The sequence below is a fragment of the Chironomus tepperi genome, unplaced genomic scaffold (assembly GCF_022539635.2).
Source record: "Chironomus tepperi strain 1889 unplaced genomic scaffold, CSIRO-AGI_Ctep_v1 contig_13, whole genome shotgun sequence".
NCBI classification, from domain to species: domain Eukaryota; kingdom Metazoa; phylum Arthropoda; class Insecta; order Diptera; family Chironomidae; genus Chironomus; species Chironomus tepperi.
The window spans coordinates 492,901-511,343 of record NW_027226135.1 but is presented as its reverse complement, the minus strand read 5'-3'; the positions used below and the strand labels follow the sequence as shown (position 1 = coordinate 511,343).

General features: G+C 37.5%; 1 protein-coding gene across 1 annotated transcript; it reads left to right on the top strand.

The window, feature by feature from the left end:
* The first annotated feature begins 429 nt into the window (after window positions 1-429).
* ppk13 (pickpocket 13) lies at window positions 430-3,733 on the top strand. The gene is made up of 10 exons (XM_070639196.1): window positions 430-604; window positions 1,313-1,410; window positions 1,556-1,657; window positions 1,817-2,066; window positions 2,383-2,509; window positions 2,572-2,773; window positions 2,943-3,095; window positions 3,358-3,487; window positions 3,546-3,575; window positions 3,630-3,733. The coding sequence occupies exons 1-10, from the start codon at window positions 430-432 to the stop codon at window positions 3,731-3,733; spliced, it is 1,371 nt and encodes a 456-aa protein (XP_070495297.1).
* The last annotated feature ends 14,710 nt before the right edge of the window (window positions 3,734-18,443 follow it).

Genomic DNA, 18,443 nt, shown 5'->3' with positions numbered 1-18,443 from the left:
GAGTCCATTTGGAGGATTTCTAAAATTTTCAACTCTAAATGTTGGAGTTCATGGGTTAATCCCAAATGTTGGGTGGATTGGGGAGATATTTCGCAAAGTTAAAAGTTGGGAGTAAAATGGACAGTCACATACGAACATTGACAATAATCTTATGTATCATTATTCAAATAAAAGCTAAAATTAGTTATAAGCCACAAAATAAAATCAATAAAAAGTCACAGTTGCTTAAATTCTCATACCTTAAATTACACTATGGGAACCAATATACTCAACAGAAGATGTGCATGCATATATATTAATTACAGTCAATTCATTTGACATGAATCCATCCTGATCTTTATCATATATCCTATAAATATTCAAATTTTTCAATAATTAAGGCACAGTAAGCTTTGTGATTTGCTATTGAGTAGTGACATAAGTGCCAGAATGGGAATATTTCAGGAATATATGCTTCAAAGTTCATTGCATGGTGCAAAGTATGTCGTCGATAAGGAAAAATATTCATTTTATGAGAGGATATTTTGGACTGTCTGCATTATTTTGTCGTGGGTTGGATCTGTGTTTCTTATTTTGGCGTCATTAGATGCATTCAATAATAATGGTAAGTTGGGAATTTTTGGGTATGGCTTGTAATCAAGATTGGCTTACTTTGGTGGCTATTCAGGACAATTGTGATTCATGGTGTTCCTTAGATGGTAACTAAAGCTGGTTCTATTGCTGGTATCTCTCTTTCAATCTTCAGTATCAAGTGTAATACAGTTCCTGACCTTTTTCATCTCTTGACGTCCCTTTCTGCATATTTTCGCTCCTAACAGCCTTTTACTGTCCCTTCCCACTCCTTTGCGTCTTTTTCCACTCCTTCCAATCCTTTCCTGTCGCTTATAGCAACTTACAACCCATTTCCGCCCTTTACTGCTGTTTTACACCCCTTCCAGTCCCTTCTAGTCCCTTGCTGCCTCTTCCAACAGCTTCTAGTCCCTTCAAGGACCTTCAAACCCCTTTCAGCTCCCTTCCATCTGCTGTCCGTTCTTTGCCCGCTCCTTTCTGTCTCTTCTTGTTTCTTCCTGAACCCTTACGTCTGTCAATCTTCAATAACAACTACAATACTGTATTTATCGACTATTTGTGGCTTGAAACCTTTAAATTATACTTGAATGTTAGGTAATTGCTGTATGGGAATGCTGGAAATTTACTTTAAGCTCCTTGGGGAAGTCATGACAATTATGTTACAATACGAATAGATCTAGGAACACTATTCTTAGTGCTACGTAATTTCCAATATCAAACAATTCAAAATTTTTGTTTCCAGCCATCAGTTTTGTCGTTGAAAGCTCATATCGTGACTGGGATACTGACTTTCCTGCTGTATTTTTGTGTGAAAATAAGAACATGGATCGTGTTCAGGAGGTAAATTCATGCTGGAATAATTTTTGGTGCTGTTCAGGATCAATTTTTGATCAGTTCTACATCCTTGACATGAAGTAGTACTGTACAACCTACTCTTTAGTCACAGCACAGTCTCAGTTCTAATTTAAATCAATTTTTTATTCAGGCTGCCGACAGAATATTCGGTGAGGATCATGACTTTACACTTGAGGAAGTACTCAGTGAGATTGCATACTTTCGAGGCGAATCTTATCATACAATACATGAGGTATGTAGTCTGCAACCCGGACATGACTAAGTAAAATACATAAAAATACGTAACATACTCGAATGTGACACTGACTTGATGCAGGACTTTGGTTTCCATGTCAGAGTCACGTCAGCTTACAATATCCTGAATATTAACAAGTTCCATACATATTCACAGTGTACAGGTGAAGTCGAGAACATCAACCTTAAATGCATCCTTGGAAATTATTCACATTATGCTGGTCTTGTACGTAGTAGCTGTGAAAATTCATTGGCTGAATGTACATGGAATGATGTGCAGTTTGAGTGCTGTAAGCATTTTATTCCACTAAGTACGGAAATTGGTGAATGTTTTGCACTCAATTCAGAACAGACTATTAAGCCTAAGAATTATACGAGATTAAATATGATGTCAAATCGTTATGTTGGTGAGTATGAAGGCTGTGTGACATGTGTGTCATGTGACATGAATCATGTGTCGTCAACTGTTTTAGGGTTGTCGCTTGTCACTCTCATGTCACTTGCTTGTCGCTCTCTTGTTGCTCTCATGTTGCTTTCTTGTTGCTCTCTTGTTGCTCTCATGATGCTTTCTTGTTGCTATCTTGTTGCTTTCTTGTTGCTCTCATGTTGCTTTCTTGTTGCTCTCTTGTTGCTCTCTTGTTGCTCTCTTGTTGCTCTCATGCCACTCGCTTGTCACTCGCTTGTCAGTCTATACAGCACCTAACACTGTATTTCTCATTATAGGACCCGGTGTCTTAAAGATCAAAATCCTCACAGAATCATTCCTGTATACAATTGGTACATATGAAGTTCCTAACCTTGTGACACCAAAAACGGATATCCTACAAATTGATCAATTTATTAATTACAAGTAAGTTGTCACGAACAGCACAAAATTGGTAAATTGGTCTAAAATACCAACATTTTTTACAGACGTCACCTGTCAGTCAAAAACGTTGAAAATGACATAGAAGCCCGTGACGTAAGCATTGAACAACGAAAATGTCGATTTCCGGATGAAAATTACTTAGATGTTCATAAGTATTACAGCTTTAGTGCATGTTCAGCACAGTGTCGTAAGGATGAACAAATGAGATATTGTGGATGTAATTCACATGTAATGCCAAACACGAATGTAAGTTTGTTAAAATTCAAATTTTTTTTGACCGTTAAAAAAATTAAAATTTAAATTTTTTTTTTGATCATTAAAATTCAAATTTAAATTATTTGTGACCGTTAAAATTCCAAATTCAAATATTTTTTGACCGTTATAAACGTCCACACTCTGATTATCAATTCCTCAGGTCAGTCAACACTGTGACATTGACGGACTTGTTTGTCTTAATGAGCATTATGAAGATCTATCAATTGTGATTGCACCATGGTCAAGGAATCGAAAGAAGAGAGGTGTTGTGTGTGACTGTATGCCGAGTTGTAATGAGATTGATCTTGTTATGGTAATGGATATTTAGGTTTGAGGTCAGTGATGGGAAACCTTTTATGGCTAGGCTCAGGCTAGGCTCAGGCTAGGCTCAGGCTAGGCTCAGGCTAGGCTCAGGCTAGGCTCAGGCTAGGCTCAGGCTAGGCTCAGGCATGGCAAGGCTTACAACCAGACCATTTCCATTTGTGCCACGACACACAGGTTGTCCATCACTGCTTTATTGATTTTCGGTAAAGATTGTTGGATTGACCATTTTGACATTTCTGACTCTTTTTCAGGTCCATGAAGTTCGTGATAATATTTTTGATCCAAATGTTGATCCATACTCAATTATTGAATTGTCGCTGGCCTTTTTACCGACTGAACGATTCAAAAGGAATGTTGTAAGAGGAAAGTTGGATCTTGTTGGTAAGGAACGGCTGATTTTGACCTAAAAATTGAACTAAATTTTTGACATAATTTTTAGTGTCCATTGGTGGATCAACTGGACTATTTGGTATGAATTTATGCAAATTTTGATATTATTCCAGTCTAATCAGGTCCATTCCAGTCGGTGCATCACTGCTGTCATTTGTGGAAATTGTTTACTATTTTACAATTCGTGCTGGAATTTTCAGCTGTTTAACGAACTTTTTTAAGAAAAAAATCAATTAAAATTCAGTAATTCAGCAACAGTTCAGCAATCCAGCAATAATTCAGCAAACAATTCAGCAGAAATTCAGCAGCAATTCAGCAACAATTCAGCAACGCTTCAGCACATGCTTAATTCCACAACACACTGCTATCACGTGATCATCAGTAACCTGATACATTTGGATTCATGTCCTTTTTTTGTGTGTAGCATCATGTGCAGCATCAATGTTAAGATCAACAACAGCAACAAACATGATTGATTTATGCTATTGACTCTTATTGTTTATGAGGACCTTCTTACTAACTGTCTTGCATCATTTATGAGCACATTCTTTCCAAGCTTGTCAATCACAATTAGTCATGGAATAAATTCTTGGAAGATTACTTTATGCTTAAATGTGTCTTTTTTTTGTAGTAGCAAATTTAAAATTGATAAAAGAATTAGCACTTACAGGACAAATTGGCATGGAGCATGTAGTTGACTTGGTGGTCGATTGTGCTGCATACTTGTGAATACTGGCAAGGGCGTAAGCAAAGGGCATGTCGCCTTCTGCCCTAATCTGCCCCTATCTGCCACCATTTGCCCTAATCTGCTCTCATTTGCCTTAATCTGCCCCCATTTGCTTCCATTTGATCCCATTTGCCCTGATTTGCCCAGATTCTACCCCAATCTACCTCCCTCTGTAAGAATACAGCCATACCCGGCATCAAGTCAGAGTACATTATTAGTGGTAAGCCACCAATACAGCAAGCGGTTGAATTGGCATTTCCGTGTGATATTCAGCACAACTTCACTTTCCATAACCTCTAAAAAAGTCTCAACATAATTAACCAATTTCATTGACATTTTTAAGTAATTTTCATTCATCATGTCGCAAATAATAGAAATTCCCAAGAATTGACTTGAGTAGGAATCAACATCATATGCTGTATGCATTCCATAATTTATGCTGATTATGCCTTTGTTGTTTGAGATTTACATTTTTTGAATATTATGGTGCACTTTTAATGACTGTTATGAGATATGAGATGCACACATGTGAATTGAAAAAAGAGAAATGACAATTGTCATCAATGACTGTAAATGTCGGCGGCTATAAACGTTATCATGTGTGGCATATGAATAAATTTAAATTTTTTGAATTTTTTAGGTTATGTTAGGAAAGTAAACAAATTGAGGAATTGGGGCAATGGCTGAAGCATAGCCGAATCCTAATTCGAATTCTAATCCGAATCTTAATCCAAATCCTAATCCGATCCCTAATCCGAGCCCTAATCCGAATCCTAATTCGAAACCTAATCCGAATTCTAATTCCAAATCTTAATCCGAATTCTAATCCGAATTTTAATCCGAATTCTAATCCGAATCTCAATCCGATTCCTTATTTGAATCCTAGTCCGACTAATCCGAATCCAGATATTCCAAATCCTAATCCGGATCCGGTTAATCCAAATCTTTCTAATCCGAATACAGACACCAAGTCAAAGCTACTCCAGCATTCTGTATAATTTCCAATTGATTAACTAATCCGTACTATTCGGTCCAATGTCTTCATTGTTAATAAATTTCTCATTATCCCCTTCAGTTATCTAACAAAGGTGTGCCTATTATGATTATTATGAATGCAAAATTTATATCCGATAAGTAAGTCAAGAGTTCATAAGTACAATACAATAAAGTTTAACTATGCATAACGTCTTTAAGGCATCACTTAAATGTTGATGAGGAATTCTGGAATGAAATTAACAGCAAAGTGCTGTTCCGTAAGGCTGTATAGACTGAATAATGGTGAATGGAAAGGTACGTGGCTTCACTTTGGCTGTGCGTCAGCTATGCTTCAGCCATTGGCTATACTTCAGCCATATGCTGTGCTTCAGCCATCCGAATTAGGATTCGGATTAGGACTCGGATTAGAGTTCGGATTAAGAATTGAATTAGGATATGGATTAGGATTCGGACTAAAATTCGGATAATGATTCGGATTAGTATTCGGATTATCCGGATTTGGATTATCCGAATTCGGATTAGCCATTCTTTATTTTATTATTAATTCACATTCATAGTTTTTTCATTGCATTTCATTTATTGTTATTACCTCTCCATATCATCATCTAAATGTCTTAATATGAACTCTCCTCATTTCCCTTACAAGTCTTTCTGTTAAGCCACATAGAAATGCAAAAAAGTTAATTGAATCATAAGTTAAAGAGAAATAAAAGAAAAGAGAAAAAGACCAAAGAAGAATCAGACCAAAACAAGTAACAAAATGTTCATTCGTGACCGTCAGAAGCGCATTTTTCAAAATTATCAACACAAAAATTGTCCATTCATTAAAAAATCGCAGTCATTAAACCACAATCAGCAGTTTTCATTCATAAAAATTTCAATTCTCTCCTCTCAACTGATCAGTCGAGTCAGATTCTCTCACGGAACACAATGGAAACCTGAAACATGTTGAGAATTGACAAAATAAAAATTTCAAATTCAAATTCAGTCGTTCTCCGACATTCTTAGCATGCAATCGTGTCCGTTGACGTGCTACAAGTTGATCCGGTAGAAGAAGAATCGTCAAAAAATACAAAAAAAAAAATTATTTTTAATTTAAAAAAAAAAAATCATTAAAAAAAGTGTAGATTTTTTTGAGAGAATCGAGTCGTGTGTCGAGACGGGGAAATTGAAGTGAAAAAAATCAGAAATTAATTGGAAAAATTAATAAAGTGAATAAGGACTTTAATAATAATAAATAAAATAGAACTCAAAAAGGTGATTAGTTTTTTTTTGACTTTTTGAATTGCTACCTGACCCTTGTGGATGTGATGGAATTTTACAAAAATGATTGATGTGTGGTTTATTTAGAAAATTTTTATTTGGAGATAATTTCATATAATTTTGTGATTATTTAAGAACGTGATGCATTATATGCACTATGATGCGTTATCCCGAGCAGCACAAGTCGACTGATTGATCCACAATTGGGTACCAGAACGGTTTGGCTCAGGCATGGATCATGGTGTTGAGATTTAGATTTGTGAAAGAGGGTTTCGGGGATTATGGTTGTAATAAGTGAGGGTTGCGATAGACTACTGAATTCAGTAGACGTACAGTTTATAGTGGGATCAGAACCATTCCACAGGCAACATTACTTTCTGTAGTCTTTAAACGATGGCTTTGAGCCTCATTTCCAACTGCATATAATCCCAAATTGAACAATTCGATATTTTTTCCATTTCCGAGTCTCAAATTCATGAACCCTTGGCTAATATCACAATAATTTGGTACCAAACAGCAAAATCAATTCAGCTACTGAGCCAACTCGACTCATTCCATGAATCTATAACTAAGATATTCTTACATACTTCATTGGTAATACAGATGAACTGTCCTTAACAGACAATGCACAATACATTGTGGGTACAATGTACGATATGAATGTGTATTTTTGAGTACACTCTATCAATAGAACTGTGGATGTCTAACTTTGTTATCATCTTGAGATGAGTCACTCATCTATAACTTACATTGCTATTCTTAGTAAACGTCTAGTTTAAAATTATTATGTTATATTAATTTTCAAGAGACCGAGACCGAGACAGAGACCGGAACCAAGAATTCCAGAATTTCGCGGATAGTTGCGTAACCCAGAATTCCTGGGTATCCTGGGAAGTTGCGTATACTGAGCAGCTGAATATCCCAAGAAGTTGGGTAACCTAGGTAATTTGGTATTCCAGTTAGTTGTGTATCCCGGTAGCATGAATGTGCCAATGGGCCTTCGTGCGTTATCGCCAAAAGTACTAAATTGATCTGATTCATATCCGACACCATGCCAGATTCTCATCTTCCAAATGCCAGATTCTAAATCAATCAACCGAATTGTGCTACTCGGTTAGTTAACAACTAAGGTTTCCCGATGTCGAGACAACACGGGTAGACTCAGTCTCAGTCTCTGTCTAGATAATTTGTCGAGACCGAGACTTCAATATAAAAAAATTCCTTTCATTCCAAGGTCAGATGATGCAAAATTTATCACGAATTATTTCTTCTTGTGAGTATCAATGTGTGACTTAATTGATGTGTGCCAAAAAAATTGCGTCTTAATTGATGGGAATTTCCATCCGAAATTCATGTGAATGTGAATTTAATTGAAAAAAAGTCAAAAAAATGTGCAGAACAGAAGTAAAATTAGTGATTTGAATATTGACTAAATTAAGCAGCATTTTTGTAAGTTTGCAGCAAGTTGATTAAATATTGACAATTTTTTGAGGTGCTAATTGAAGAAAATGATTGAAAAATTTGCATAAATTTTTAAGAATTTTTGAAAAAATGTTCAATAATTGACTTAAGGAATTGGATAGTTACATACTTCGCTGGGTGTGCAGAGCAATTGTGATCAATGACCTCAGTCTGATGATGTCTAAAGCTGTCTCAATCACTAGCTTCCGTCTGGTAATATCAAATGCAATAAGTACTGTCTCTATCGACTGCTTCCTTCAAGAGTATCACTTGGTCGTCTTCTAGCTCTTTAACTCAGTGTTGGTATGAATTTGGGAGTCCGGATTCTGGAATCCGAAATTCCAAAAAGGAGGCTCCACTTTGGTGTCGTTTCCCAAACAAAAAGTAGAGTCAACTCCAATGTGGAGGCTACTATATGTGGATTGGATTGATGATCTTTCCCTCGTGGTAGTAACCGTCTTTCTAAGCGTCATCAAAGTTCAAAGTCACTCTAGGGTCTAGTTAGTACAGGATACACGATGACTACGGTGTGGGTTTCGACTATTTAAAAGTGGATACGTGACTGCATATGTTCTGCATTCAAACACCTTTTAGAGACCATTGAAAAAACTGTTGAAATTGTATAAGTAATTAGAAATTCGTATTTTTTTCTACGATTCCTGACCCTTGATAATTGTCTATTTTATATTACAAATACACATTTTACATACGTTATAATAAGGGACAATTTGAAAGCTACGTCACGCTCATGGGAATAGGAATTGTAAGAACAATCAATAATCTTGTTATTGAATCTAAATTTCACGATTTTCCTACGAAACAGTTAATTTGATGGGAACAAGGATCTCATATTGCTATATTTAGCGTTACGTAATTTCCAAATCATCCCCTAATCCACCCTTGATAATAATTTTTGTTTTCATTAAATGATTTGTAAGACTAATTAGAAAAATTGATAATGTTTTGTTTGTGACGCGCTGTTTCCTAGCAAAATTATGAATTCAGTTGACATGGAACTTGTTCTGTCTCTTTTATGTCCATATTTGACCATGTTATGAGAACAATTTGATTGAGTGATCGATATTGAGTTGAGATTTTTGTATGGGAAAGTTGGGTTAAATTGAGGAGATTTTGTATAAAGTTGTGGTCGACATTTTTACTTGACTTTGTTGGATGTACAGATCATCTGTGAGATATGGCTTCGGTCAGTTGGTGTCTTAAGCTGGTTCTGTTGCTGGAAACTGTCTGTCAATCTCCAATACCAAAAGCTTCACTGCTTCTATTCCATTTTGGTGAATTTTGGTCAATTTTAGGTCAATTTTTGACCAATTTTCGGTCGATTTTTGGTCAATTTTTGGTCGATTTTTGATCAATTTCGGTCGATTTTTGGTCAAGTTTTGGTCAATTTTAGGTCGGTTTTTGGTCAAATTTCGGTCGATTTTTAGTCAAGTTTTGGTCAAATTTCGGTCGATTTTTGGTCAATTTTCGGTCGATTTTTGGTCAATTTTTTGTGATTTTTGATAAATTTTAATCATTTTTGATGAATTTTATTCAGCTTCATACCAAAAACCAGCAAATTAATGCTAAAATGATCCAAAATACCTCAACATTCCCCATCCACATCACCTATCATCATAAATTAGTCATCAATACATTACACAACATCATACAGACTTTATAGTAATCACTACCCAGAAATACATGATTACTAAATCCAATGCATACAGCATAATTAAAATCGACTGACTGAGAATCGACATAACTTTGGGTATGAAGAAAGCAACAAATGATTAATCATCAATTGACTTGACTGGAAATGCCGATCCGATGAGACTTTTTGTTACTTCTTATCAATTTTTTTGAGATTCGTCTCGCATTGCCCTCGCGCCTTTAATAATACAGTAAAATGATAATACATCAAAGTGGGGAAGTATTTTTTTAATTGAAAAATAACTTTATTGTTGACCTCATTGGTGATAGCCAGGAAACTAGTATTTTTTATGTGAATATAACTCTGAGAGTTGTAAATTAATGAGTAAGAAGTAATAATGACTTCAGTGTTTGGGTCTTCGGTCTCTTCGGGTCTTCTTCGGTCTCTTCGGGTCTTCTTCGATCTCTTCGGGTCTTCTTCGGTCTCTTCGGGTCTGCTTCGGGTCTTTGAGTATTCAGTCTTCGGTCATAACCCAAGAGTCTATTTGAACTCAATATGAGCAACTCCGCACACCTAATTTGTGTCACTCTAACTAATATGCTTATCTGATCTATTTGTACTCTCATATCTCAATTACACCCCTGCACAGACCTGTCAAGACAAGAAAATGTTGTCACAATATCTCCTAATTAATATGCACAACAACTCAATTCCATAAAGCTTTAATTCCTCAATCATATCCACTTTTTAATAATTTAAAATTTTTTATTGTTCTCGCATAAAAATATATCAACATTGCATTAGTCTATAATAATCCCAACCGAACTGGTTGTACTGTGGTTATTATAGACTTTATATTTTCTAATAGACCTGAATTGCATCGCACAATTTTCTAAACAAAGAATTTATAGTTTTTTGCATATGTTTGTGCATTGATCTCGTACACACGGCTGAGAGAGAAAGATGACTAATTTAAAATAACAGACAATGAATAATCAGAAGAAGAATCAGTAAATAATAATAATAAATGAGAGAGAATATTACAATTGATGATGAAATTGATTTGTTATTTTAAGAGATTATGAGAATGATTGTAGACAATAATAGGAGTCATTCATTAGATTAGAGACCGAAGAGTCTGAAGATCGAAGGGTCCAAAGATTTTGAAGATCCGAAGACCGAAAAAGACCGAATAAAGCCGAAGAAATCCGAAAAAGACTGAAGAAGACCGAAGAAGACCGAAAAACACCGAAGAAGACCCGAAGAGACCGAAGAAGACCCGAAGAGACCGAAAAAATCCAAAAAAGACCGAAAAAGACCGAATAAGACCGAAAAAGACCGAATAAAGCCGAAGAAATCCGAATAAGACTGAAGAAGATCGAAGAAGACCGAAAAACACCGAAGAAGACCCGAAGAGACCGAAAAAGTCCGAAAAAGTACGAAAAAGTCCGAAAAAGTCCGAAAAAGACCGAAGTAGACCGAACAAGACCGAAAAAGATCGAAGAATACCGATAAAGACCGAAGACCAAACCAGCTTAAGGATTGTCTGGCAAATCACCCAAATCCAATCCAAACAACAGAAAACAGTAATCAAAACTCATTGAAGGTCGAATTTTTAATTCAATTATTATTTTTTGCATTTATTTAATTAAAAAATTGCGTCTACGTAATTGACTGTAATCTGAATATTTTAATGAATTTTTTTGTTTCATTCTTAATACTCATATTATTTGACCACCTGAACTCTCTCACTCTCAATTTTTATAACGAATACAAATGCGATTATTTTGTAATTATTGATAAGCTCTGGTTGGAATTGATAATTTTTTTATTTCATTCATTCAGGAAGTTGAGTATGTAAATTTTTTGGAATTGATTTTGTGAATGAATGACTTTTTGGGTATGATGTGGTGTCACATGGTGTTGCATGGCTTTCTGTCAAGATATGGCATGGTTCTTTGACATGATGTTGCATGGTTCTCTAACATGGTGTCACATGGCTCTCTGGCATGGTGTCACATGGTTCCGACATGGTGACACATGGTTCCGACATGGTGACACATGGTTCCGACATGGTTACGACATGGTTCCGACATGGTTACGACATGGTTTCGACATGGTGTCACATGGTTCCGACATTGTGTCACATGGTTCCAACATAGTGACACATGGCTCCGACATGGTTCCGACATGGTTCCGACATGGTTCCGATATGGTTCCCCTTGACTATGGCATAAAGCTAGATTCTCCATCGATCAACCGACACATGAGCTATTCATAACCATGACTCAATACTGCAGATAAATCATCAAATCAATTCCTCAAAGCACCCAACTTCATTAAAAATTCTGCACACATTCAGTCAGCACCGAAAAAGAAAGAGAACATCCAAAAGAGTATCAATGACTCTCAAGCTCAAAATTTTAAATTAAAACTTCACTTCTGTCATAAATTTTTCTCATCTTCAATTCTCATTCCTGCATACATCCTGCAACACAAGTCAAGCATAATCAAAGTACATCACGATGTTATTAATGTACGAGGTCCGAACATGCTGAAGTGACACAGCAGCAACAAAATGAGAAAAAATTATGACGAAATAATCATCTGTTAGGTCTCGTACATGCTACAAATGTGTCAGTCATTAGATACGCCTTCCCAAAAAAAATTTTTTACATGTTTTGGAATATTTATTTGTGAATAGACCGCACAGCATATAGCATATAGTCTAGAATGGGTCACATAACGAGGGAATTAATGAGACAATAAATTTAATTAATCGGAGACACTTTTGACGCTGTTTTTGAGTGTGTGTCACTGTGTTAAGTGTGTTGATGATGAGAATAAATTGATTGGGAAAAAATGAAGAAAAATTTGGGAAGTTTTGAGAGATTTGTTGGCGATTTGGAGGAATTGAGGAGTTCTTTATCAATATTTGTGGATAATTTGATAACTTTTAGAGTTTTTGGACCAAAATCTCAACTGCTGCACTTGTTCTAACTTCCTCGGGTCTCATAGGATGCCCTACATATCCTACCCTAGGTATCCTAAGGTATCCAACCTACTATATCCTAGTTGTCCTTGGTTACCCTACCCTACCCTATTCTACTTACTCTAGGGTGATTCTACTTGCCCTAGGGTACGTCTATCAGCCCTAGTGTAAGCCTATTTAACCTAGGGTAAGTCTAGTTGCCCCAGGGTAGCCTACCTTAGTTTAGGGATAGGGGACCATATAAATAGGATGCTACAATAGAGAAAGAATATAAGACTACCCTAAGATAGGAACAGGAGTCTACCCAAACGTAGCAATAAGAAGCTACAGCATGTCCAACACTGTCAAAAAATCCTCAACCTCTAAAATTCAAGAATTGATCACAATTCATCTTCAACATTCCAGTTTCTTCAATTTCATTTCATTTATTTACTCTTCATTTCATTCTTAAATCAGCCATGTCCATGTCTTGATCAATTCCTTCATTCTCATGTTTAGTCTAGTCACGACTGGATATTACGTGTCAATTCAGTTTACTATTCAATTAGTAAGTCATATGTCGGATAGTCGATTCCTTTCGACAGTTCAAGGAGAATCTTTTTACTGAAGATATCAGAGGAAGGCATGCAAAGTATAAAAAAGAATATTTTTGGTCTGATTCGTGCATGCAATTGCCACTTGAGAGGATTGTTGAGGAGATTATTGAATGGAATTTTTAAGTTGATTTTTCTTGTGAATTTTTGGAGAGTGTCTATAAAATGACGTTGTCCATGAAGCTTCAGAAGGCAATGCACGGCTCGACTCTGGCTCGACTTTAGCTCCACTTCAGTTCTTCTTCGATGTCGACTCTAATTTGATTTTAACTCAAACTCAACTCGACTTCAGCTCGGCTTCGAGTCAGCTTCAGTTTGGCTTATGGCTTCTGGCTTCTGGTTTCTGACTTCGGTTTCAACTTCGGCTTCGGCTTCAGCTTCGTCTTTAACTTCGGTTTTAGCTTCGTCTTCAGCTTCGGCTTCGGCTTCGGCTACGACTTCGGTTTCGGTTTCGGCTAGATTTCGGCTTCTGCTTAGACTTCGACTTGACTTCGGCTTGACTTCGGTTTGAGCCCATATAAAGACGGTTTGATTTGACTAGACGTCGACTTTAATAAATTTGACTTTAAACTGCCCACCACTGCGTTATATAAAGTTAATTCAACTTCTAACCCAACTGTAAATTTAGTTCACATAATCTCAAAATTTCTATTTTTAAAAATTATCAAAAAAAATTCTAAAATTTAATCAAACAAAATTTCCAACTAAACCCCATGACCCGTAACAAACACGCTCCGTTACTCTCAAAAATCAACAAAAAATGACCATAAAAATCTACTTAAAAAAATAAAGTTCTAGCTGCAGTCAATGTCCAATCAACACCATAAACAGTAGCAATCATATAAAAAAGTCATAAACAATTTAAAAACATTGCTGAAAATTGACTTCATAACATAACATGAATAATAATTGAGAGACAGCAGCAGCACATATAGAGTCAGTCCAAAATATATGCCGCAAAAAGTATAAAGCAAGTGGATGGAATGGAATAAGAAGACTGAAGAGTCGAGAGTGAATGTTTTAAATTGATAATGAGATTCAATATCCACGACAAGAGCAGCAACAAAATATGTATAGAAAATTGAGTGGAAGTGGATGTGGAGTTGAGGATGGTTAGAGCGCATTTCAGAGTTAAATTAGAATTTTTGAGGTTCAGGTGTCTTTGCACTGGAATTTTTGAGGTTCAGGTGCCTTCACACTTGAGTTTTTAAGGTTCAGGTGTCTTCACAATTGAGTTTTTAGGTTCAAGTGCCTTCACATTTGAGTTTTTGAGGTTCAGGTGCCTTCACAATTGAGTTTTTGAGGTTCAGGTGTCTTCACATTTGAGTTTTGAGGTTCAGGTGTCTTCACATTTGAGTTTTTGAGGTTCAGGTGTCTTCACATTTGAGTTTTGAGGTTCAAGTGTCTTCAAATTTAAATTTTAAGATTCAGGTGTCTTCACATTTGAGTTTTTGAGGTTCAGGTGTCTTCACACTAGTTTTTGAGGTTCAGGTGTCTTCACAATTGAATTTTTGAGGTTCAAGTGTCTTCAAGTTAGAATTTTTGAGGTTCAGGTGTCTTCACATTTGAGTTTTGAGGTTCAGGTGTCTTCACATTTGAGTTTTTGAGGTTCAGGTGTCTTCACATTTGAGTTTTGAGGTTCAAGTGTCTTCAAATTTAAATTTTAAGATTCAGGTGTCTTCACATTTGAGTTTTTGAGGTTCAGGTGTCTTCACACTAGTTTTTGAGGTTCAGGTGTCTTCACAATTGAGTTTTTGAGGTTCAGGTGTCTTCACACTCAAGTTTTTGAGGTTTAGATGATCAAAAAGACAAACCGCAGTCCCAAAACAGTCTCGCGACAATTCAATAAACCAAAATCACGCGAGAAACTCGAAACAGAGAGAATATAAAGGAACAGAAAATGCGAATGAGCAGATGCGCGTTTTTTTTATCAATTTCATACATGTGCTCAGTAAACATTTTTATAATATTTTAAAAAATTGACCTTTTTGAAGCAGCCGAAAACGACGATGACTTAATAACGTACAGAAGTTGGGTCTGTATTTGTTATGAGCAGCAACTAAGGCTTGAGTTGAATGGAACTTCACATTTAATAAATAAATAAAAGACTGAAAAAGGAGTGAAAAAATAAGATAAAAATTTAAAGATTACAGAAAATTACAGTGAGAAGGAAGTGGATGGAACCTGACATTGTTAAAATATTTTCTCGATTCATTGTTTAAGATTCTGTGTTGGAACTGAGAAAATAATTCAATTTTTTTTTGTTGAACTTTCTTGGACGATGCTCGTTGAGAAATTCTTCGAGTCAAAGATCTCGGTCAATAAAGGTATTTTTTTTTGGTGAATTTTAAGAGTCGTAACTGCTCATTATGGTCAGTTCTTTTGAGTTGTATACAACTAACGCAGTTATTGGGGTTAAGTAATGAATAACGGTCATTAGAATCAGCTCAAATTCAGCTCAAACCAACTTCAAACTGAAGTCGAGCTGAACACGGATCAAGTCGAGCTGAACTCGGCTCAAGTCGAGCTGTATTTGACAAAATTCAATTAGAGCTGAACACGGCTCAAGTCGAACTGAACTCAGGTCAAGTCGAGCTGAACTCGGCACAAGTCGAGCTGAACTTGGCTCAAGTCGAGCTGAACAGGGCTTAAGTCGAGCTGAACTCGGCACATGTCGAGCTGAACTTGGCTCAAGTCGAGCTGAATTCGGCTGAACTTGGCAAAAGTCGAGCTGAACAGGGCTTAAGTCGAGCTGAACTCGGCACAAGTCGAGCTGAACTCGGCACAAGTCGAGCTGACTCGGCTCAACTCGAGCTTTACTCGTCACAAGTCGAGCTGAACTTGGCTCAAGTCGAGCTGAACAGGGCTTAAGTCGAGCTGAACTCGGCACATGTCGAGCTGAACTTGGCTCAAGTCGAGCTGAACTTGGCTCAAGTCGAGCTGAATTCGGCTGAACTTGGCAAAAGTCGAGCTGAACAGGGCTTAAGTCGAGCTGAACTCGGCACAAGTCGAGCTGAACTCGGCACAAGTCGAGCTGACTCGGCTCAACTCGAGCTTTACTCGTCACAAGTCGAGCTGAACTTGGCTCAAGTCGAGCTGAACAGGGCTTAAGTCGAGCTGAACTCGGCACATGTCGAGCTGAACTTGGCTCAAGTCGAGCTGAACTTGGCTCAAGTCGAGCTGAATTCGGCTGAACTTGGCAAAAGTCGAGCTGAACAGGGCTTAAGTCGAGCTGAACTCGGCACAAGTCGAGCTGAACTCGGCACAAGTCGAGCTGACTCGGCTCAACTCGAGCTTTACTCGTCACAAGTCGAGCTGAACTTGGCTCAAGTCGAGCTGAACAGGGCTTAAGTCGAGCTGAACTCGGCACATGTCGAGCTGAACTTGGCTCAAGTCGAGCTGAACTTGGCTCAAGTCGAGCTGAATTCGGCTGAACTTGGCAAAAGTCGAGCTGAACAGGGCTTAAGTCGAGCTGAACTCGGCACAAGTCGAGCTGAACTCGGCACAAGTCGAGCTGACTCGGCTCAACTCGAGCTTTACTCGTCACAAGTCGAGCTGAACTTGGCTCAAGTCGAGCTGAACAGGGCTTAAGTCGAGCTGAACTCGGCACATGTCGAGCTGAACTTGGCTCAAGTCGAGCTGAACTTGGCTCAAGTCGAGCTGAATTCGGCTGAACTTGGCAAAAGTCGAGCTGAACAGGGCTTAAGTCGAGCTGAACTCGGCACAAGTCGAGCTGAACTCGGCACAAGTCGAGCTGACTCGGCTCAACTCGAGCTTTACTCGTCACAAGTCGAGCTGAACTTGGCTCAAGTCGAGCTGAACAGGGCTTAAGTCGAGCTGAACTCGGCACATGTCGAGCTGAACTTGGCTCAAGTCGAGCTGAACTTGGCTCAAGTCGAGCTGAATTCGGCTGAACTTGGCAAAAGTCGAGCTGAACAGGGCTTAAGTCGAGCTGAACTCGGCTCAAGTCGAGCTGAACTCGGCTGAAGTCGAGCTGACTCGGCTCAACTCGAGCTTTACTCGTCACAAGTCGAGCTGAACTTGGCTCAAGTCGAGTTGAAGTCGAGTTGAGCGTTACTGCTTGAAGCTTCTTGACTTCCATACCTCATCCCCGCACCAACCCCATCCGTTATCCCAAAAACCAATAATCAAAAGCCATGAATCACCAATTTGATGTCAAAGACACCGATCGTTATTGTAAATATATCATCTGATAGTCGACAAGAGAAATTAAGCGGAAATTTCGTGCACAGTAAGTCTTTGGACATTTATGATAAAAAACCGATATGACAGCCTTAAACAAACTGGAAGAAATATTTTCTTCTTTATGGTTGAATGAAAGTCTGAAAGATGCAGCTGTGAAATGTGATCTTAATGAGGCATAAGTCGTTTAAAGATTATTGCCATAAATTTGTATTTAGAATTATTAAGCGACTTTTCTTTAGAATTGTTTAGAGAGAGAATGGAACCGGCAAACTGTATTCATTTCAGTGTTTGAGAATTGTTTGAGAATTTTGACTGTTTTTTTGGGTATGTAGAACTTGATCTGGTCAGAGTAACAGAAGACTTGGGGTTTAAATTGGGGCTTTAAATGAGCGTGGTCCTGGCATGGGGTCATAGTGCCCATAAAGTCATGGTGTCAAGTCAGAGCCATGGTGTCATGGTGTCATTGTGGCATGGTGTCATGATTCCCATGCTGACATGGTGTCAAGTCAGAGTCATGGTGTCTGGGTGGCATTGTGTCATGGTGTCATGGAGCCATGGTGTCATGGTGTCATGGAGCCATGGTGTCATGGAGTCATGGTGTCATGGTGTCATTGTGGCATTGTGTCATTGTGACATGGTGTCATTGTGGCATGGTGTCATGGTGACATGGTGTCATTGTGGCATGGTGTCATTGTGGCATGGTGTCATGGTGACATGGTGACATGGTTCTCAAACTGGCTTGACACCATGACTCTGACTTGGCACCATGCTACCATGCTGACAATGCTTAATAATTCTAAATAATTTCATAATCTAGTCTCAACATTTAATTCTTCTTATATCCAATTTTGAACATAAACATTCCCAAGCTTAAATGCACTTAAAATTCCTCATTTATTCTTCTTAGCACACAGCACATCACATCACATGAACATGAACGGAATTAAAAACTCACAAAAGAAGAAATCTTTCGATCTTGATCTTATAATCAATAAAAGTTTTCGGTGTGTGGAACCGATTATGATAATTTAATGTTGTATGATTTATAAATAATAATT